This window comes from Hyaena hyaena, unplaced genomic scaffold (assembly GCF_003009895.1).
Source record: "Hyaena hyaena isolate Hyena2069 unplaced genomic scaffold, ASM300989v1 scaffold_603, whole genome shotgun sequence".
NCBI lineage: Eukaryota > Metazoa > Chordata > Mammalia > Carnivora > Hyaenidae > Hyaena > Hyaena hyaena.
Window position 1 is genome coordinate 111881 of NW_024081235.1, and position 23155 is coordinate 135035.

The window sequence follows — 23155 nt, forward strand, 5'->3', positions numbered from 1 at the left end:
TCAGATCCCTGCCACGGCTCGTCTCGCTTGATGCTGGCCTGCCTTGCACTTAAAATACATTCCTGAAATCATGAAAACAGATCCGCTGGGCCGCTGTAATCTCTGCAGACCGGGCTATGTATCGGCGGCACCTTGGCATTTCACCTAAGCGTGTACCCTAAATGACCTGTGATTTCTGTTGCCGGGCCTTCCTTTCCAAGCACCAGCGACATTACAAAGAAGTGGAAGCAGGCAATGGGCTGTGCCCGGGATCGAGGGGCCCATCTCCTGTCGCGAACAGGCCTCAAGGCCATCTTCCCGTCTTGCACGGCAGCACGCTGGCCAGTCAGCAGCCTGTGCTCGTGGGGCCCCGTCCGAGGGCGTCTGCGAGCAGCCGTCCACACTGCTCTCTGCTCCGTGTGCGTCCCCCACGCCCACCTGCACCCGTGTGCCACACGGTATACTCACTCACCTAGCCTGACAGGCATCCCCGACCTCTAACCCAACGTGTTCAGAGATGCCCACAGCCCCCCCGCCCCTAGCCCTGCCTGCAGGAAGTGCCGCCACCACCTGCTCAATGGCCAGGGACGACCACGGGGTGTCCGGGGCGACCTGCACCCACAAGGACAGCCGTCACTCAACATGTCCAAGCACCTGATGCACCAGAAACTGCCAGCCCTTTAGCAATGACCAAGATCAAGTGGCCGACCCCAAAGCGGTCTAGTGAATGTCCCACTCCTCCACAAAAACACAAGCCTCGGTCTGGCTGGCCGCCGGTCTCCACTGCCACTGCCAACTTTGTCCGGAAAACGAGTAACCGATTCCTGACGCCCAGCCTGTTCGGCTGCACCTCTGAGCCCCTCGAGCCCGTGCTCGTCAAGAGCTGCACTCTGTTCACCTCAACCTTTACTTGAACCCCTTCAATGGTGACTTCTCTTCCCTGTAACAAGACCCACAACTCTGTCAGGACCTCGGGGGCTCTGTAAGTGTCAGTGGGACAGGGCCACACTCCCTCACCAACTGCCACCCCATGGCTGCTTTCCTGCCCTGACTGGACCCTGCGTGGCTGCAGCACAGGCTGCGTGGCCCACACAGGGGGACGACTCTGCTGTCTGAGAAGCGGCCTCACCTCATCTCCCCTGTCCCGGGTCCACCTCGGAAGGCGTGCCCCCCTCGCTGTGCTCTGGCCGCCCGGCTGGCACCTGGTCACCCTCGGACTTGCAGCTCAACAGGCATTTCCTCAGGGAGGCCATCCTTGAGCTCCACTCTCCACTGGTGTTTAGACAGCCAGTAAGTAGCCTGGGTCAGTACTGACCTCTGAGGCCATCTGCTCATCCATATTGTTCTGCCTCATCCCTCAAGTGACCAAGGGTATGCACTGATGCAGGCTCAGCGGGAGGAGAAAGCATGAGGGCGGGATGCAAGTTCCGCTTTATCACGTCTATTTTATAAGCTGATGGACTAACCACCTTAGCATTAAATCTGGAATCCCTTCAAGAAACTTACTGTTGCTTTTTTTCCAGTTCTAAATTTATACTTTCACTGTGGAAACTACTTAAAAAGACCAGAAACAAGAAGAGTGTTGGAATGCTTGGAATGTTGGCAAGGGCGTCACCTCCCCAGCCGAGGACGGGACTGGGGCCTCACGTGAGAGGCTCTCCTCTCAGGGCTATCTGCTTTCTGGCCCTGCTCCCAGGGGACACAGGCCGAGGCAGGAGCGACACGGGAAAGGGGAGGGAGGGGAGCACGCTTATTTCAGAAACCAGGTGCCTGCTGCTCTGCCGCAGACAGAGGGCCACACTCTCCTTGCCGGCTGCGGGGTAAAAAGGTTGATCTTGGATTTCGATCTACCTTCCGTGTTCTTCCTATCCCGCAAGAAGTCCTGTATCCCAGTTAGAAATACTAACATGGCTATTTTCCACTTTTTTCTATAAATCTCTCTTTTTAAAATGTCTTAGTACAGAAAATACCAACGATAAAAGCCTAGCGCTCTCAAGATGAAAAAGTGAAACTTATACTCTATTTTCCCCCAACAGGCATTCAACATTCTCTCCTGGAATAAATATTACCCTGACAATTAGCTACCACTTTCCTATTAAGTTTATTCTAATGTTGATGAAAGTAACAAAAGACCTCATCTTAAGATTACTATCTACCCCAAAGCTAAACCCTGCACATTCCCAAATTACGGGAGGCTCACGGACTCAAGTCACTGGTTTCTTACCACAAAACAGCAAGGATTCCAGAGTCGTTTCTATTTTTACAACAAAAGCACTTTGTGCTGACTACGCGGTTAAGAACAGCATTTTCCGCCGCTTCCTTGCATGGCCACAAATGCACACAATGCACAAGCGCTCAGAAGAGGCGGCCACGTGCAGGGAGCCACCAAGAGGACACGAGTGCAGCTGTGTGGCCAACAGCCACGGTGGCGGGCGCGGGCCAGGTGCAAGCAGCCGTCGGCGCAGGTCCCGGCTCGGCAGCCCCAGGGGGTGGCTCCCCGTGGGGCCCAGCCCGCTGCCTCACCATGGTTTCACTCCTCCTTCCCCCGCCCGGGCCTATGGAAAGGACTCCTGGCATCGAGAACACTGTCCTTGCTGGCGGCCATCTGACCCTCAGCAGGGGCTGTTCCTGGGGACAACTAGTGTCGGTGCCCTCTCCCTGTCCCCTCCCCCACAGGCGCGGGCAAGCAGTGCAAAGGCAGGACTGTGACCGTGGTCGGTCTCCCCGTCCTAACCACCCTGAATGGGGGCTGGAGGCCAGCCAGGGAGAGGGCGGGGGCGCCCCAGGAGGCCTCCCTGTGTAGGCGATGCCTGTCCTTTCCCAGGACACAGACGACCAAAGACGCTTATATGGAAGTCAGACTCAATCTTCGGCAAACAGGTACTTCTGTACTGAAAAAGGTCATAATTTTTTAAGCTAGAAAAAAAGATGGAGATGCTGACAAATGGTAGCCCTCATCACCCCACAGATTAGGATTTCAAATCCCAAGAGGAGTATTTCAAACAGGATTTATACGCGCGCACACACACACACACACCAGAAAATAAAAAAGTTAAAGCTTTCCTGTGTATCTGATTGTTGCAAGGTAATTTTTATCCTGACATCTCCCCCGTCCTTACAGCACAGCACTCCACGACACGGCTTCCTGAGACGCCAGCTCCGTCAAGTCCCTTTGGTCTCTCCGCGGGGTCAAGACGCAATGCGAAGCCCTCACTCAATCAAGACTCCCCTACAAAGCAGGCGCGCATCCCACCCTCGCCGGCAGTGCAGGGCGGGTCTTGGGGACCCAGCGGCCGCTGCCAGGCCTGGTCTGCCCCATCCCCACCCGTTCCCAGCGCTCACACCGCGGCGGGAACACACTTCCTTCCCGATGCCCCACACGCGAGTCAGTCACGGCCCCGGGTGAAGACGCCCCTCCCCACCGCCCCCCGAAGAGGGCACCCGGGCGTGGGAACTAGAAGTCTCCCACGTGTCTCACGCCCCGCTCTGACCATATGTGAGACCCGCGTCCCGTCTCAAACCCGGGAGCCCCTTCTCCTCCCACCTCGGGGGGTCCTTGCCTGTCGCGGCGCGTCACGTTTCCCCTCTGCCTGCCCCACGTCCAGGCCACACGCCCTGCAGCTCCGGCTACGGAGCAGGGGGCCAGCCCTCGGCGAAAGGTGCCTGGCGCCGCGGACAGGACCACGCACGCACCGGCCGGCGGGCGGGAACGACGCCCCCGCGCCCTGCCGCTGAGTCGAGGCCTCAGGAATGCGGTGCGCCCACTCGCACGCTGCCAACGCCGGCCTACCTTTGCCGCAACGATGCTGAGGCCCATTCCATTCTGCTTTTTGAGAGTCACAGTGATAATTTCGGGCTCCTTCCGCAGAGGCTGAGCCTGCAGAACGGAAACAAAGGTTTGTCTTGCGGCTGAAATGAAGCGTTTTCGGGCTCGCCGACTCCTGACCCACACAGTGACCCTACGCACCGGGAACACGGAACAGAGGAGGGGAGAGGAATGGGCAGAAGAACAGTCAGGTACACGGACACTCCTCACACATGAAGCCAGTAAAAGAACTGTTAATACTCGTGTCAAAACCTTGAGGATGAATCCAGTGTAAATGCTTCTTAAAGGTTATTTAAAGAGCCTAATTTCGACAACAAAACTAAACTTCCGTTGCTATCAGATTAGAAATACCCGATCATAAAGACAAAATTAAGTTTTTACTTTATTACTTTACAAAATAAATTACTAGGTGTTTTTTAAAGAAGAATTAGAAGTAGGCTAATTTTACACCGTCTGTGGGGAGGTCAGCAAACAACAGGTGTAACAGTGCATCCCTCTCTCTCGGGAAGATGCAGCTGTCCTTTGATCGTGGCGGGCACACAAGAGCCATACGATGCGCCGCAGCACCCAGAGCACTGTGTCTGTCACTCCGTGAAACCCGTGTTGGGTAACAAACCCGAAGGAGCTATGGTGCGAAATCCGTGAGACACACCAGTTCTTGAAATGACCCATAACCGAAGGAGAATGAGAAATGACCCACTGCAGTTATGTGCAGTACACAGGTCGCACCTCACACAGAGGAGACACAGAGCTGAGGAAGAAAAGTACCCCTGCAGACACACAGAGGGACAGTTTAATTAACTAAATACATTAAATACAAAGGCACCCTGCCAACGAGTGCTAATCATATGTATGGTTTGCTAATTTAGAACCAAAGTCAGAGAATGCTTTAAGGAAAATAAATAAGAATGGGTGACATTATTATTATTATTATTATTATTATTATTATTTAGCTTAAGACCAGGGATCTCCTGAGGGATCTCCGAATCCACTAGGAAGGTGGGGAATCCCTGGGTCTCATCCACAAAGGGACTTCTCTTCTAGAAAACGTGAGAACTGCTACCACATTGCTATCACCTGGACCTGGCAAAGAGCTTGCAGGGTGGGTCGCAAGCAGGAGAGGCACATGCACAGCGTCAGCAGCCAGTGACCAGCTGTCTGGTGTCACATGGCACCTGTCAACTACGTCAGAAGCTGGAGATACACGCTCACATCTGAGTAGGCTGCTGAGCCTTGATAAAAAGGTACCTTGAATTCAATACACAAGCTACCCAAGCCACTCTTTATTTCATGGTAAGTATTACCACCTTATGTAAATCTACGTTTTCTTAGAAACTGTATACAAAACTGGCAGTGTTCTGACTAACGGCTGGTTACTAAGTGAGGACAGCCCACGGGCGTCCCTGCAGCTGCTTCTAGAAGGCTCATGGCTGTGCTCACACACCAGAATCTGTAGCCCCGGCTTGGGCGCACGGGGCCTGCTCCACACCTTCTGGGGACAGGCGGGCAGGTGCATAAATGGCCACGTCTAATCACAGGTAATACCCTGACCCCTTACCCACAGGAATGGTGACAAAAGTATGGTCACGTTTGCTTGTTCCTTTGAACCCTGAAGTGGCTTAAAAGATGAAAATGGTAATTATAGAAAAATATTCAATATTTAAGTGAGAAACAACAAAAGTTCAAGAAGGAAAAATGTCACTGTTTCTATGTTTTTTGGATTCAGATGTTCATCAAAGATATGTCAGTACTTGTATAAGACACGTGCAAACTGCGATCACGTTCTCGGGCCTGGAAAACATTCTCTGTTGCTCAAAACCCCTTGTAGGGAACAAAGCAGAATCTTCCATAAGACGTATGAAGGGAACAAACACAGGGACTGACTACTCTTTCAAAAGATACAAGATCCCAGTAGGTGATTTGATATATACTTAACAAAGAGTAGAATGAGCTATAAGGAGAAAATATTTTCACCAAAGAAAAACATTTTCTTTTTTTTTTTAATGTTTTATTTATTTCTAGGAGAGAGAGAAAGCGTGAGCAGGGGAGGGTCAGAGAGAGAGGGAGTCACAGACTCTGAAACAGGCTCCAGGCTCTGAGCTGGCAGTCAGCACAGAGCCCGACGCGGGGCTCGAACCCACGAACCGTGAGATCATGACCCAAGCGAAAGTCGGACGCTTAACCGACTAAGCCACCCAGGCGCCCCAAGAAAAACATTTTCTAATAAAACTCATTAAGACTATCATATTAATATGTTTTTTAAAACATGTATTAACTTAAGGCTGGTATAGCTGTCAGAAATATTCTTTATTTTTAAAAGTACCACTTGTTTATGGACCAAAGTGTACAGACACGACAGAAAAAAATGTAGATAAATCAGTTTCAGATTTTGAATAAAATTGGTATTTAGGGTGATTTTAGGGCCTCCTGGCTGGCTCAGGGGGTGGAGCTTGTGACTCCTGATCTCGGGACTGTGAGTTCAAGCTCTGTGTTGGGTGTAGAGAGTACTTACAAATCTAAACAAAAAGTGATTTAAAAATGTTCTTATCCCAACAGTGCTCACTATACTCAATGAACGAGTCTGCATTACATTTTTGAATCGTAAGAAATACAGGTCTGTCTCTATTCCACCCGCCACCCTTCACAATACTTGCCAGCTCCATGTTCTCACGCAGAAGATGGCTCTCAAAATCTGCACCTTCAAAATATATTGTCCAAGTACCTGGTGAACGTGCGTGAGGAATTAACCTGCAAAACCCTGAGGAGAAAACAAGCAAATTACAAAATTGAAAAGTAAAGCATGTCAAAACATAATCTTCAAGGGATGCCTGGGGTACTCAGGTCATGATCTCACGGTCTGTGAGTTTGAGCCCAAGTAAGGCTGTGTGCCGACAGCTCGGAGCCTGGAGCCTGCTTTCGATTCTGTGTTTCCCTCTCTCTCTGACCCTCTTCCATGATGCTCTGTCTCTCTCAAAAATAAGTAAACATTAAAAAAATTAAAAAACGAAAACAAAAACATAATCTTCAAGAAGGGAAACCACATCAAGCATCAAGTGCTTAATATCTAGTAATAGCCTTTATTTTTCTTACTCTACACTTCTATTCCCTCTCAGAAGTGTATTAGAAGATACTCAAAATCACTATTTGTTGGGGCGCCTGGGTGGCTTAGTCAGTTAAGCGTCCGACTTTCGCTTAGGTCATGATCTCGCGGTTCGTGGGTTCGAGCCCCGCGTCGGGCTCTGTGCTGACTACCAGCTCAGAGCCTGGAGCCTATTTCAGAGTCTGTATCTCCCTCTCTCTCTGACCCTCCCCTACTCATGCTGTCTTTCTCTCTCTCCCCTAGAAATAAATAAAACTTAAAAAAAAAAAAAAAAATCACTGTTTGTTTTGGTCTAATGGAATTTCAACACCAAGATGAAAAGTGGAATTGGTCTCCCCTCTGTTTTGCCCCAAAGAACTTTTCTCCTTACTTCCCGGAGAAATGACCGAACTGTGCTACACCCACCCTGCTGACCTGTGTGCGGACCTCCCCTGCACAGCGGGCCCACGGGCAGCGCTAACATGGTTGTGTGCACACAGGCAGGCCCTGGGCCGAATGGCGACGGCAGGGTGTCGGTCCCGCAGGAGGATGGGCCCCTCTCGTTACTCTCTGCCCACATTTCCTTACTAGCCACTCAAAGTTCTTACCAGTAAACCTTAGAATCCTTTTATAATGTTTTAAAGAGCACCTCTGGTATTCCCATCCCGAACAAATGAGATCTTTACAAAACTAAGCCTTTCAACTCTGACTACGTCATTCTTCAGTGAGATCGTATTTTGTGTTTCCCAGAAACTTCTTAACAAAGTCGTATGACACAGGCCTTGCACGATCCTTAAATTCTCTCCACAGCGGTCTCGTTATTACCAGCTCGTGGTCCTGAAGGGCACCCCCGTGTGCTTCTCAGCGGCGCTCCCAGCGCCTGCAGCCCCTGAGGACACGGGCCGGACAGCGTCCCAGCGTGCTGGCGGTGCTCTCCTGCGCTAGGATTCCACCCGTAAGGAAAGTACGGTTGTGACTTGTGGACACTCAGGACGCCGTTTGCAGTAAACAGAAAAGGAGATGCCCACTTGCTTGGTTATAAGATAAAGACATAAACGTAGTTACAGCCTTTTTGTTGTGGTTGTTAAGTCACTGTCTGAATCCAGTTTCATTAAAATAAAACCTACAACTTCTCTCTCCCCCACTTTAGGGAATCGTAATAATGTGTAATCGATTAGCACAATTTTGAAATTAAAATTTTTGATCACTTTATCATTTTTTCAAACACCAGGGTTCCGCACCAAGGCTGCTTGCACTTCAAGCAGACAGTTTCTGCTCTCAGCTGCAGGAATGCATCTCAGGTGAGGTTTGAGTCTGGGCTGGTTTTATAGCCGCCTCTCACCGAACCGTAGGATACGACAAAACAAAAGGAACGTAAACTGAGAGTACACAGTAGTTCTTTATCTGGCTTACAAAGAACTGATCAAGAAGTATCAAAACTACTGATGTCATAAAGGAAAACGCCCAGTTCTTTGTAAGTCTTTTAAAGGTATGTTCATAAGAGGCTGTGTTATCATCTAACGCATATGAAATAAGGTGGGGATGCCAAGACCATGATGAAATGTCACACAGGTCCTGAAATCAATCACTCAAGGGAGTCTCAGGGGAAGGCACGAAGTGCACTTCACCATCAAGGCAAGACCTGAGTCTTCCCAGCTTGGCAGACCTCTCCACAGCACACATCACAACACACCACACGTTACACGTACACATCTGAAAAAGTGCTAGTAACTTAGTCTTCCCCTGTGCTTGTTCACAAGGAATTAATGAAAAGCAGTGGTTGCTCAGCACTGGACGCCTAGTAGCCGGACGCCAGGTGCTGAGGGTTACGCGGAGCCAGACCCCGGGACTGACCCGACCGCGGACAGATGTATACATGCACATCCAGCGCTGTCACAGCAACAACCCAGGAGCACACAGAATCACTTGTGGGGAAAGTGGCTCCGGTGTGAGGAGGAGGCTGGGGTTCTCTAGACGAAGGGTGGTCTAGAAGGGTGGGGATGTAAGAGAATAACAACACGTGTGCATGTGAAGCAGCAGGAGCAGGGAGCAAGGAGCAAGGCACAGGGGCGCCCGTGTGGATGTCCAACATGCAGTTCAATGCTGACAACGAGGTTGGGAACTAAGACCACACAGAGGTAGTTATCGTGCTTGGCCACTGATGTACTTGATCCCAGAAGTGACGGGGCCGAGTTGGGGCAGGAGAGCCAGCAAAGCCCAGCGCCAATGGGCTGGCCGTCTACGGAGGGTGGCGGGGAGGAGGGGGCCTGGGAAGTGGCCCGTCATCACCACCCGGGTGTGTGCGGTGCTGGGGAAACGCGGCTGAGGGCTGTGCTGCCGGAGACCAGTTCAGCCCCAGTATGGGGGCCTCTGACCGGAGCCCTGGCCCCAAGCGCCCCGAGCTTGAGCGCAGCTTTCTTAGACATGTGCTGCAGCCTGGACCCTTCCTCCCTGCCCAGCACGGGTCCTGGGCCCACCCCTCTGTCCTTCACACAAGGCTTCTTAACGCAGCACAGGCTGCCTGCCTCCACCTCCCTGAGCTGATGACATCAACATCCCGGGGCTGGGGGGCGGGGGGCTCCCGCCACATCTGCGGGTGGATGTACAAACACATCACCTTCCATTACAAGCACCGGTCTTTGCAAAATGAAAAAATTTTAAAATACCAAAATCTTTCAAGACATGAAAATCTATGCACTGTAGCATGTAAAATAGTCACTGAAATGAAAAATCACACTAAAATTATACACTGATGGACATAAAACTTTAACTTTGCTATTACTATATTTGTTTCAACGAACTCCTGAATTCTGAATCTACCTGCTCATCTGAGCTCCACACCACAAAAGCAGCAGACTGGGACTGAAACGTGGTCTAAGGGAGAAGTTCATGCTTCAGGTCCACGTGTTGTTTGAAAAGGCACAGGACTGAACCAGGGACGCACACTGCCCGGAGACAAGACAGGCTGCAGCCTGGCCTACAGGCACGCAGCAGGTCCCCGTGGGCGCCAGGCATGTGGCAGCAGGGGCCACACAGGAGGCTGGCTCCGCCGCAGAGAGCCTGCTCGGTCCTCATGACAGTCCCACAGGGGGAGCGCCATCCATGTGCCCGTTTCACAGATGGGAAGTTACAGGTGACAAGGTGGGGTCATACCTCACACCCACCAATCCCAGACCCCCTACAGACCCCCTGCTGCTCTGACGCGGCGGTTGCATCACCACCCAGGATGATTCCATTCCAGGCTCACAAAAAGCCAACCAACGGTCATTCCTACCAGCCCAGCAGACGCATGGCCGTGACACCGAGTGCGCACGGCAAGTGCCCTGGGCGGGCCACGACACACCCACGAGAACTGTGTGGCCGGACGTTTCTGACCCCTCGTCACCGTGGAACGCTCCCTCCCAAGGCCCAGAACACGTAGACCATCAGGTGAGAACGCAGAACAACCAATTCTCACTTGGACCCGGGCCGCGGTGCACACCGCACGCACAGTGAGGGTGCTCACCTCTCTGGCACAGAGGGTCCAGGAATTCCTGTAAACCATTTGGGACGTTCCTGACGACATCACAGGAATAGCCATCTTCAGGCAAGAGGAAGGGCAGCTGCAGGTCCGGGTCCTCTTCCAGCTGCACCTCCCGCCCGTCGCTGCGCGCCAGCTCGTCGGCCGTGTTTTCAGCCACGGCCACGACATTTTCTATCAGGTCCTGGTGGGGGAAGCAGACACGCGGGTAAGACACGTGAACTGACGGGTGCAGCGGGCTCGCCATTCAAAGTGAGTCTGCGCCACTGAGTGCTGCTACACACTCGGGCAGGGCTGCGGGGGGCAGGGAATGGGTAGGCACGCACACTGCCTGTCTGCAAAGCCCTGGAGCACTAGTGGCGTACGTGCTTTCCACATACGAACCGATATTAACAATTAATATCAAATAACTTGAAGCCTTAAAAAGAAATTATTCAATCATGAGAAAACGGTCCCCCCCCTTTTCTTTTTTTTTCTTTTTTCATTTACTTCTAGGAGAGAGAGAGAGACAGCGTGAGCAGGGGAGGGTCAGAGAGAGAGGGAGATAGAGACTCTGAAATTGGCTCCAGACTCTGAGCTGGCAGTCAGCACAGAGCCCGACGCGGGGCTCGAACCCACGAACCGCGAGATCATGACCTAAGCGAAAGTTGGACGCTTAACAGACTAAGCCACCCAGGCACCCCATGTCCCCCCCTTTTCAAGAGTAATCATTTTTTCCTTGTAATTTTTAAAAATATCCATTTGCTAATAATCCCATTTTTGTAGAACGTTGAAGGACAGGAAAGGCTCACATGAGGGTGAGTGTAGAGTCAGTAAAACCATGCGCTCACAGCCCACAGAAGAAAGGTCATGGCCCCCCATGGAGCAGATGCACCGGCTCATGGAGCAGAGGCCTCCCCACAGACGCAGCCCCTTCCCAGGCCCGAGCCGCCACAACGCGCAGTCTTCTCCGGAAGGCTGCGTGGACGGAGGCGCGCTGCGTTCACTCCGGCCCAACTTCCCTCCTGCGCATGGGGTGGCTGGACGGCGCTACCACTGCTGTGCTGTGGGTGGGCACTCGCTGCTCTCCAGCCTAGGCTGCTCTGTACTCGTCTCTCCTTGGCATCAACGCAGTCCTTCAGGTGGCTCTGTGCCCCTCTCAAGACGCCTGCAGCAAGCAGACCAGACTCAGCAGTGACGACAGGGGCTGCGGTGCACACCATGGCCAGGCTTCTATCGAGAGGCACGGATGCCAGAACAGGGCTCGTGCCAGCCGATGCCCCCTCCCCTGGGCGGCTTGCTGTCGGCAGCGCGTGTGGGGACGGGAGGGGCGCCCCGTGATGGCAGGCCTCTGAGCCGCATGTCACAGCGGTGAGCCTGAGAGCCAGGGTGGCTTCAACTCCCTGTCTCCTGCCCTTCCAATGTCTTTCCAAGAACCTAATCCCTGAAATAAACCCATCTCTACTCTAAATGCTCGTGGAGTTTTGACCTTTTTTAAAAAAAATATTTATTTTATTTTGAAAGTGAGAACAAGTGGTGGAAGGGCAGAGGGAGGGAGAAAAAGAGAGAATCCCAAGCAGGCTCCACACTGGCAGTGCAGAGCCCAACACGAGGCTTGAACCCACAAACTGAGATCATGACCGGAGTCGAAACCCAGAGACAGAAACTTAACCGACTGAGCCAGCCAGGCGCCCCAGTTTCTGCTTCTTGTAGTGAACCCTAAGGGCTACATCAACAAAAACGATCTTATAAGATGATTAAGCAGATTAGTTTACTTGTTAAAGAAGGTAATTATTAAAAGCCCCTCCTGCCCTTGGCTTTTTAACTGTAATCTCCCTACGCAAACATGGGTCCTGCTGGGCGGCTCCGTGGGGGCTTTACTCACCGTGGGGATAAAGGGCTCATCAGGCGCACAGTGGTAATTCTGTAACAAGGCCTGAAGCTGCAGCGAATTTAACTTAAAGCAGGTGCTGTTTATATTTGGGGTGTCCTCAGGAGCGTATTTATCCATTGTGAGCAAAGTGGTCGCCTGGTTAGAAGAGTAAACAAAAGGAGATGAAACTCAGAAGTATTTTGCAACTATTCCCCTATACATGATATTTAAGACCATAAGAACTTGCTAAATTCATTTTGAAATGCAGAATGTTTTTAAGTAAACACATTTCTATTAACATTGACCTGAAAAACATTGGCTAGTAGAGGTTTTAGATGGCTTCTTAATGTTCCTGAAACATACATTTATATTTTACTAAAATACAGAAATGTAAATGACATTCAATTATTTATGTTCACAAAACATTTAAAATAAAAGTCTGAGAAATTTACATATTTACATAACCATTCCGATAACCAATCCGTGGGGTCTGAATGAAGTTGCACTGCAATGACCCTTCCTATAAGCAGCCCCTGAACCACAAGGAGGGTAGTAGCCTCCTTCTGTACTAAATTATTTTTAAAAAATTTTTAATGCTTTATTTTATTTATTTCTGAGAGAGAGAGAGAGAGACACCAGAGGAGGGGCAGAGAGAGAGGGAGACACAGAATCCGAAACAGGCTCCAGGCTCCGAGCTGTCAGCACAGAGCCCGACGCGGGGCTCGAACCCACGAACCGTGAGATCATGACCTGAGCCGAAGCCTGACACTTAACTGACTGAGCCACCCAGGTGCCCCACTGAATTGCTTTAAAAGAGATTGAGAAAGTGAGGAAAAACATAGAATTCTACTCTGTGATAACAGTAAAAGTCTTGGGTTTGAGCTTGTGGATCCTCGTTTCCTCGATTGTGGAGCCGTAGTTTCTGGTCCTGGGCTGTGCAAGGGCTCCCGGGGAATGGCCGGGCCCGCACGGTCGTGTGCGCCTCGGTCCCCTTCTTCTCCTCGCCTCCGTCCTTTGGGAGGTGGTGACTGCCGAGAGCCGTGCCCAGCCCCTTCTCCTTACCCTCTGTGCATCTGCTATGGGCTTTGCTTTGTGCACTCCTGACTCCATGTGCTGAGGAGCAAATGATTACCTAGTTTTAAGCTGGAATCCATCTTGCAGGAAAGACTTTTATGAAATACACCTACCGGTCTCAGTAAAAAGCAGCTCTGAAGGACATTTATGCTACTATTTATGCTACAACCTGTCGTGGGCCGAACCACGTCCCCTGAAGGTCATACGCTGCAGTCCTCACCTCGTCGCGTCACAATGGGACCGTTCTAGGAGACGGGTGATGACGGAAGGGAGGACGGCAGGCCTAACGTGACTGGTACCCTTACCACAAGGCACATCTGATACACGCACACACACAGGGAGAACAAGCCAGAGAACCACCTTGCTGACACCTTGACCGTGGACTTCTGGCCTCCTCAACTGTGAGACCGTGTCTGCGGTCCAAGCACCAGGCTCGTGGTACTGTGTTACAGTGACCCAGACAGACTGGTACAGCACAGCGTCTTTAGCTGTGCACACACAAAACCCCACGGGGGCTCACTGAGGATGTGCTGAATCCGGGTTCCCACCCGGGGCCGAATTAGAGACACCTGTAATGACGTCCATGAACCTGAAGAAGGGAGCATCGGCTCGGCCCACCTGCACTATCCGGCTCAGGTGACAGTCGGCTGCCAGCTCTAAGCCCTGCTTCTCTGCCCAGGCCTCCACGTGTCCCAGCTGCTGGCGGATGATCGCCCCCCAGTAGTGAGAGCACAGCCCCGACTCGGGGTCGGTCACCAGTCTGTTGAAGAGCCACATGTTGATGAAGTGGAAGAGCTGAGAGAAGAGCTGGATGGTCAGAGCGGCATTGACCCTGCACCGCCGCAGCAGCGACATCGCTCCCGTGAGCGTGTGCAAGACGTCATCTGTGCAGATACGGGACCAAAAAGAAGAGCGTGTGAATCAACGGTGCACTTTAGAAGATGGTAGTTACGTTTAATACCTAGTTAGTCACCTTTAAAATACCAATCTATTCAAAGAGGAAGCAGTCACAGGCTCATAAACACATACAGATGTTCCTACACTTACTGATGTTCACTCCAAGAGACTTTTTGAAAAAGTAGGACATACCAGAGAGCTACTTTTCTATGTGTGTGACTGCTGTTTGTTTACTCTCTTTTTTTTGTAGCATTTATTAATTTTTTTTGAGAGACAGGGAGACGCAAAGCATGAGCGGGGGAGGGGCAGAGAGAGGGAGACACAGAATCTGAAGCAGCTCCAGGCTCTGAATTGTCAGCACAGAACCCGACGTGGGGCTCGAACCCACAACCATGAGGTCATGACCTGAGCTGAAGTCGGCCACTTCATCGACTAAGCCATCCAGGCACCCCTGTTTACTCTACTTTCAAAACATACGTTTGATATGAGATTTAAAAATTTTTTTTTACTTAAATCCAAGTTAGTTAACATACAGTTTAGTAGAGGTTTCTGGAGAAGAACTTAATGATTCATCACTCACATAGAACACCCAGTCCTCCTCCCAACAAGTACCCTCCTCAATGCCCATCACCCACCTATCCCATCCCTCCCAGACCACCTCCACTCCAGCAACCCTCAGTCTGTTCTCTGTATTTGAGTCTGATTTGTCTCCCTATTTGTAGCTTAGTTTGCATTCTCTTGCCCTAAGTTCATCTCTTGTGTTTCTTAAATTCCACAAGTGAAATCATAAGATAATTTCTAACTTATTTTGTTTACCATAATAATATTATTATACTATAGTATATTTAGCACTATTATTATAATACTCTATTTCCATCTGTGTTGTTGCAAATGGCAAGACTTAATTTTTTTTTTATCACTCAGTAATATTCCATTGTATATAGATACCACATCTTCCTTGTCCGTTAATCAGTTGATGGACATTTAGGCTCTTTCCATACTTTGGTTATTGTTGATAGTGCTGCTATAAACATTGGGATGCATGTGCCCCTTCGAATCAGCATTTTTGTATCCTTTGGATAAATACCTGGTAGTGCAATTGCTGGGTTGTAGGGTAGTTCTATTTTTACTTTTTTGAGGAACCTCCCTAGTGTTCTCCAAAGCAGCTGCACCAGTGTGTGTGCATTACCAGCAATGTGCAAAACGGTTCCCCTTTCTCCACATCCTTGCCAGCATCCGTTGTTTCCTGAGTTGTAAATTTTAGTCATTCTGACAGGTGTGTGGTGGTACCTCACTGTGGTTTTGATTTGTAATTCCCTGATGATGAGCATGTTTTCATGTGTCTTACCCATCTGGATGTCTTCGTTGGAAAAGTGTCTGTTTACGTCTTTTGCCTATTTCTTCACTGAATTATTTGTTTTGTGGGTGTTGAGTTTAAGTTCTTCACAGATTTTGGATACTAACCTTTTATCTGATAGGTCATTTGCCAATATCTTCTCCAATTCTGTAGGTTGCTTTTGGGTTTTGTTGACTGTTTCCCTTGCCGTGCAGAAGCTTTTTATCTTGATGAGATCCCAATAGTTCACTTTTGCTTTTGTTTCCCTTGCCTCTGGAGACATGTCAAGTGAGAAGTTGCTGCAGGCAAGGTCCAAGCGGCTGTTGCCTCTGTTCTCTTCTAGGATTCTGATGGGTTCCGGTCTTACATTTAGGTCTTTCATCCATTTTGAGCTTATTTTTGTGTATGGTGTAAAAGATGGTCCAGGTTCATTCTTCTGCATGTCGCTGTCCAGTTTTCCCAACACCATTTGCTGAAGAGACAGTCTTTATTCCAATGAATATTCTTTCTAGCTTTCTCTAAGATTAGCTGGCCATAACGTTTGTGGGTCCATTTCTGGGTTCTCTATTCCATTAATCTGAGCGTCTGTTCTTATGCCAGTACCAGACTGTCTTGATGATTACAGTGTAGTAATACAGCTTCAAGTCCAGAATTGTGATGCTTCCAGCTTTGGTTTCCCTTTTTATTACTTTGGCTATTTGGGATCTTTTCTGGTTCCATACAAATTTTAGAATTGTTTGTTCTAGATCTGTGAAGAATGCTGGTGTTATTTTGATATGGATTGCACTGAATACGTAGATTGCGTTGATAGTATTTGACATTTTAGCAGTATTTGTTCTTCCAATCCAGGAGCATGGAATGTTTTTTCCATTTCTTTGTCTCTTCCTCAATTTCTTTCATAAGCTTTCTATAGTTTCAAGCGTATAGATTTTTCACCTCTTTGGTTAGATTTATCCCTAGGTATTTTATGGATTTTGGTGCAGTTGTAAACTGGATCAATTCTTTGATTTCTCTTTCTACTGCTTCATTATTGGTGTATAGAAATGCGGCAGATTTCTGTACACTGATTTTATATACTGTGACTTTGCTGAATTCATGTATCAGTTCTAGCAGGTTTTTGGTGGAGTCTTTTGGGTTTTTCACATTCTGCGAAGAGTGAAAGTTTGACTTCTTCCTTGCGGATTTGAATGCCTTTTCTTTTTGTTGTCTGTTGAGGCTAGAACTTCCAACACTACCTTGAACAATAGTGGTGAGAGTGGACATTGCTGCTGTGTTCCTGACCTTAGGGGGAAAGTTCTCAGTTTTTCCCCATTGAGGATATTAGCTGTGGGTCTTCTATATAAGGCCTTTATGATCTTGAGTTATGTTCCTTCTATCCCTGTTTTCTTGATGGTTTTTAATTAAGAAAGAAAGCTATTATTTTGTCAAATGCTTTCTCTGCATCTATTGAGAGGATCATGTGGTTCTTATCATTTATTAATGTATCACACTGATTGATTTGTGGATAATGAACCAGCCCTGCAGCCCAGAAATAAATCCCACTTGATCATGGTGAATAACTCTTTTCATGTATTGTTTGATTTGGCTTGTTAGTTTCTTGCTGAGAATTTCTGCATCCAAGTTCATGAGGGAATTGGTCTGTAGTTCTTTTTAGTGGTGTCTCTGTCTGCTTTTGGAATCAAGGTAATGCTGGACTCCTAGAAGAAGTTTGAGTTTTCCTTCCATTTTTGTTTTTTGGAAAAGTTTCAAAAAAATAGGTGTTAACTCTTCTTTAAATGTTTGGTAGAATTCCCCTGGAAAACCATCTGGCCCTGGACCCTTGATTATTAGGAGACTGATTACTGATTCAATTTCTTTAATGTTTATAGGTCTGTTCAAACTTTCTATTTCTTCCTGTTTCAGTGCTAGTAGTTTATTATGTTTCTAGGAATTTGTCCATTTCTTCCAGACTGCCCAATTTGTTGGCATATAATTGTTCATAATATTCTATTATTGTTTATGTTTCTGTGCTGTTGGTTATGATATCTCCTCTTTCATTTGTGATTTTATTTGCATCCTTTCCTTCGTCTTTTTGATAAATCTGGATAGGGTTTATCAATTTTGTTAATTCTTTTAAAGAATCACCTCCTGGTTTCGTGGGTCTGCTTTACTGTTCTTCTGATTTCAGTATCATTGATTTCTGCTCTTATCTTTATGATTTTGCTTCTTCTGCTGGCTTTAGACGTTATATGGTGTTCTTTTTCCAGCTTGCCTTCATGTGTACTTGAGACGCTTCTTCCCTCTTTAGAAGGCCTGGGTTGCTACAAGCCGCCCTCTTATGACCGCCTCTGCTGCATCTCAGGGGTTTTGGACTGTCATATTTTCATTTTCACTGGCTTCCATTACTTTTTAATTTTAACTTCAATTTCTTGGATAACCCATTCATTCTTTAGTTGTATGTTCTTTAATCTCCAAGTATCTGTGGTCTTTCCAATTTTTTTCTTGTGGTTGATTTCAGGTTTCATAGTGTTGTAGAGTGAAAATATGCAAGGTATGACAGGATCTCGATCTTTTTGTATTTATTGAGGGGCTGATTTGTGACCCCATATGTGATCTCTTCTGGAGAATGTTCCATGTGTACTCGAGAAGAACGTACAGAATGATATGCTGCTTTATGATGAAATGTTCCGAACATATCTGTTAAGTCCATCCGGTCCAGTCATTCAAAGCCATTATTGTTGATTTTCTGCTTGGATGAGCTGTCCATTGCTATAATGGGGTGAAGTCTCCTATTGTTATGGTATTTATTGTCAATGAATTTATATTTATGGTTGATTATATATCTGGGTGCTCCCAACTCGGTGCATATTTACAATTGTTAGCTCTTCTTGGTGGACAGACCCCTTAGTTATAACACCCGTCTTCATCTATTGTTACAGTCTTTGTTTTAAAATCTAGTTGGTCTGGAGCACCTGGATGGCTTAGTCGGTTAAGCGTCCGACTTTCGCTTAGGTCATGATCTCGCGGTTCGTGGGTTCGAGCCCCGCGTCGGGCTCTGTGCTGACTGCCAGCTCAGAGCCTGGAGCCTGTTTCAGTCTGTGACTCCCTCTCTCTCTGACCCTACCCTGCTCACGCTGTCTCTCTCTCTCTCTCCTAGAAATAAACATTAAAAAAAATTTTTAAAAAAATCTAGTTGGTCTGATATAAATACGGCTACTTGGGCTTTCTTTTGATGACCATTAGCATGATAGACGGTTCTCCATTCCCTTACTTTCAATCTGCAGGTGTCTTAAGGTCTAAAATAAGTCTTGTAGACAGCATAAAGATAGGTCTTATTTTCTTATCCATTCTGATATTCTATGTCTTTTGATTGGAGTATTTAGTCCATTTATATTTAGGGTGATTATTGAAAGATACGAATTTAGTGCCCCTGTGCCAGTTATAGAGTTGGTGTTTTGGGTGATGTCCTCTGGTCCTTTCTAGTCTTTGGTGTTTTGGTCTTTTGTCTTTTTACCACCCAAAGAGCCCCTCTTAATATTTCTTGCAGGGCTGGTTAGTGGTTACGAACTCCTTTAGTTTGTCTGTCTGAGAAAACTCTACTTCTATTCTGAATGACAGCCTTGCTGGATAAAGAATTCTTGGCTGCATATTTTTTGGATTCAGCACACTGAATATGTCTTGCCACTCCTTTATGGCCTGCCAAGTTTCTGTGGACAGATCTGCTGCAAACCTGATCTCTCTTCCCCTGTAAGTTAAGGACCTTTCCCCCACCTTGCTGCTTTCCTAATTCTTTCCTTGTCTGTGTATTTTGTGAGTTTGACTATTATATGCCTTGGTGACAGTCTGTTTTTGTTGAGTCTAATGGGAGTTCTCTGTGCCTACTGGATTTTGATGTCTGTGTCCTTCCCCAGGTTAGGGAAGTTTTCAGCTATAATTTGCTCACAAAAACCTTCTGCCCTTTTTTCTGTCTCTTCATCTTCTGGAACTCCTATGATTTGGATATTATTCCTTTTTAATAAAAGTCGCTAAGTTCTCTAAGTCTTGTATCGTGATCTTTTTCCTTTATTTCCCTCTTTTTTTCTGCTTCATTATTTTCAATAATTTAACCTTCTATCTCACGGATTTCCTGCTCTGCTTCATCCATCCTTGCCGTTGTAGCATCCATTCAAGATTGCACCTCAGCTACAGCTTTAATTTCTGCTTGACTAGATTTTAGTTCTTTTATCTCTGAGAAAGGGATTCTCTGGTGTCTGCCATGTTTCTTTTCAAACCTACCTAGTATTCTTTCAATTGTGGTTTTAAATTCCAGTTCAGACATCTTACTTATACCTATGTTGATTAAGTCCCTGGCTGTCATTTGTTCATGTTCTTTCTTTTAGGGTGAATTCTTTCATCTGGTCACTTTGCAAAAAAATAAATAAAACCAAATTAAAAAATTAAAATTAAAAACAAAATAAAAATCCAATAAAGGAAGCTAGATCCTAAGTGTGTTTCAGTCTGCTTATTGAAAGGAGCTTTATGGAATATTAAAAAAAAAAAAGAGAGAGAAACAAAAAAGTTTTTAAAAAGTCAGAAATTTAAAATCTTAAACCGTAAAATAAAATAGGTTAAAAAATTTTTAAATTTGCTTTCTGTATCCAAGAGGGAAAAAAAAAACCCCAACAATTTAAGCAAAGAAAACAAGTGAACCAGCAAACAGAATGAAACCTGAGTGAAGTTGCATCCAGTTTCCCCTAGAACTGAAACCGCGAAGCCCTCTATAGTCCATACACTACGCAGAGACAGGGACGTGCGCTGATATTCTGGGGATTGTGTCTGGTTGGCGCAGGTGGGCGGGGCTTGGTGGAATGGCTCTGTTCTCCACTAGGTGCCGCCGCTACTTAGCTTAGCTTACTGGGGTGGATCAGGAGAGGTGGAAATGGCTCCCCCCAGCTCTTAGTCTGTCGTGCAAGAACTTTCCACACTTGGTGACCCGCAATTAAGCGTCCCTTTGTCTTAGGCCTCTTCTACTCCCTGCCTCTACCCTGTACGTGTCCAAGCCATCCGCCTGTCAGGCAGCACCTCCCGCCTGAGTTTCATCTCAGATGGGGTTGTTTCAAAACTCCACACTTCAGAGACCCCTGCAGCTTGGACCCGTATTGACTTTCTAGGGAAGGGTCTCACTGAGCAATGGCTGGGTGCTGGCTTGCCCAGAAGATGTCTGTGCAATTGCGGAGAGGCAGAGGTTCAGAGATTACGGCAAATCACAACACACAGCTGGTGCGAGGTTTCACTACACTCTGTCTGGTGTCTTTGTCTCAATACCAGCAAACGTGGCAGCTCTCTGGGGTCCACTGGGGACCTTTGCCTGTGAGGAGGTCCTACGGCCTCTACCAGATGCATAGTGAGAGCTAGTCTTAAACCAAACAGATGGTAGTTACAACTTCTTAAAGAATGCCAAACCCAACAGGTCATCTCATTTATTTTTAAAATACATGTTTCTTGTGCATATTAAGTATTAAAATGAAGTTAAACAAGAAGGAGGGAAGAAGGAAAGCAGAGAGAAGGAGGGAGAAGGAGTAATGGAGGAAGAAAGGAGAAAACAAATATTCTAACCTATTTTTGGTCTTTGTAGACTGTTCTCTTCGGGGTCATCCAGAAAAGCCGGCATATAATTATTCAGTTCTGACTGAAGACAATGAACCAGATATCTGAAAACATGTAAACAATTTTAATAATCTCAGCAGGACACACTGCTATTGTTAGACGTGGCATCATAGACGAAACAGTTTAAACTGTTTAGCAATATTTTCCATGTAAAATACAACAGTTTTACTCTCAGGATTCTTGAAACATAGCTCAGTAACTTCATTTTACTCAATCAACACATTTGGCATATATTTGTGCTTTTGATATTCATCTTCAGCTAGGGTAAATAAAACCCCTTAAAAATCTCTATGGAACAGTGTAATCTCCAAGAGCGTGTTCCTTACTTAAACGCCATTTGAACCAAGTGTGCTAAAACGTCTTGGGCGTCCAGTGTGATTCGACTAAGGTCTCGGTCCTGCTTAATGAAGTTGAGGAGCTCAGATGCATTGGCCATCCAGAAAGCAAGTGCCCCTGCGATATTCTTCTGTTTCTGTAGACAGAACACATTCCTATAAGCAACCTCAAGACAAATAAAAAGTATGAAAATAAAAAGGAATGCTCTTGAAAAGGTGCTGAAGATAGACCAGTACCTTCCCCTTCTCACCAAGGTATTTACCACAGATACCAGATATTTGCAAAGGAATTTGGATACATACATAGCAATGAAATTGCAACATCTTCTTGGGATTCATGTATGGATACATGGATCCAATTAGCTACAATTTACGGAATCAGTGGAAAAACAGAAATATCAAATCATGCGACTCCCAATTGGAGATGGTGCTTTATCTGGTAATCTGTGAAGTATACACGCATCTATCCATGGTTACCCACAGCCACCCTGATACTTGCAGTCACTGGCTGAGATGCCGAGCAACTCAGTATCAAGTACTGATCTATCACATCATCTCCCGACCACATGTGCAGGCCAGGCAACTTCAGATGAGATCCAAAGAATAGGAACCAAGGATAAACAAGAAAGAGGAGAAACAGAACTTTTGTCATTTCATATCCACACTGAGTGCATTAAGCAGAAATTATGAAATGCTGATAAGGGTTGCACAGTCAAAAAAGGATTTAGTGCTGCATGTTTCAGTTGCTGAATGAGTGTTATGAGGCGCCCGGTCCGGTTGCTGGATTTGTGTTTGGCATGGAAGCAGCGCGAGAGACTCAGCTAAGCCGACACAGCTGGGACCAGTTCCCAGCAGCGCATCCTACCTGATCAACCTGGTCTACTTCCTGGAGAGAAACAGACGAGGGGAAATCAAGCAGAACGAGAGAAAGAAACTTGTAAACAATCATGATAGTTAAAAAAAAAAAAATCAAAACACTAATATGAAGGCACGACACGAAGGTACGACATTTAGTTATGTTATTCCCAAATTATACGTTCATTCACGGCTCTGCTGCATCTTGGGAAGTATATGACATGAGGGATTCGTTTTATGTTCGTACACTGGAGCAGTGAGAGAGGGCACTCCTAGTTTATTCAGGGGAGATGTTATAATATACCCACGAACACACTGATCTCCTTAAAAGATTTCTAACACAAAGGACTTCTTAATGTCTTTTAATGATATTGTGTGTCTGACTAGTTAAAGGTACGTGAGATGAGTGTCTGTCTCTGGATTAACAGGATGAAAGAGATAGAAAAGATCAACATAACCAGTAAAAATAAGGCAATTAAAAAATGTATAAAAAAACATAACTACTAAAATGGAGTAAACTGGTTTCTGAAAGTAGGTTTTTACAAATCAAAGCACTTATTACTATAGTTCTTTCCCCAAATTTTAAGTCCTCCAATCACATACTAACCCTAAATCTGAGGTCGAAAAGACCTGTTTTGATAATGATGCTCTCACAGACTAGTTCAAATTCAACAAGAAAAAGTCTATCAAAAGTAGTCTGAGGACAGGAGTTTCCCAATTTGAAGCAGGCTTCAGAAGTGCAAACATGATGGAAGACAAGACAATGGCTTTGAACCA

The 23155-nt window shown here is 47.0% G+C and overlaps 1 protein-coding gene across 10 annotated transcripts in view; it reads right to left on the minus strand.

Annotated features, from left to right (window-relative positions):
- Window positions 1-23155, minus strand: part of AFDN (afadin, adherens junction formation factor) — a 143678-nt gene that overhangs the window by 33325 nt on the left and 87198 nt on the right. For 7 of the 10 annotated variants that reach the window (XM_039257141.1, XM_039257142.1, XM_039257140.1 and 4 more), the window contains exons 15-22: window positions 22389-22409; window positions 21515-21660; window positions 21138-21232; window positions 13949-14214; window positions 12269-12412; window positions 10390-10588; window positions 6460-6563; window positions 3770-3856 (exon numbers count right to left, since the gene is read on the minus strand). In XM_039257141.1, the coding sequence (XP_039113072.1) occupies window positions 3770-3856; window positions 6460-6563; window positions 10390-10588; window positions 12269-12412; window positions 13949-14214; window positions 21138-21232; window positions 21515-21660; window positions 22389-22409 (1062 nt within the window). The remainder of the gene's footprint in view (window positions 1-3769; window positions 3857-6459; window positions 6564-10389; window positions 10589-12268; window positions 12413-13948; window positions 14215-21137; window positions 21233-21514; window positions 21661-22388; window positions 22410-23155) is intronic. The other 3 variants (XM_039257145.1, XM_039257150.1, XM_039257143.1) reach the window with 1 other exon arrangement.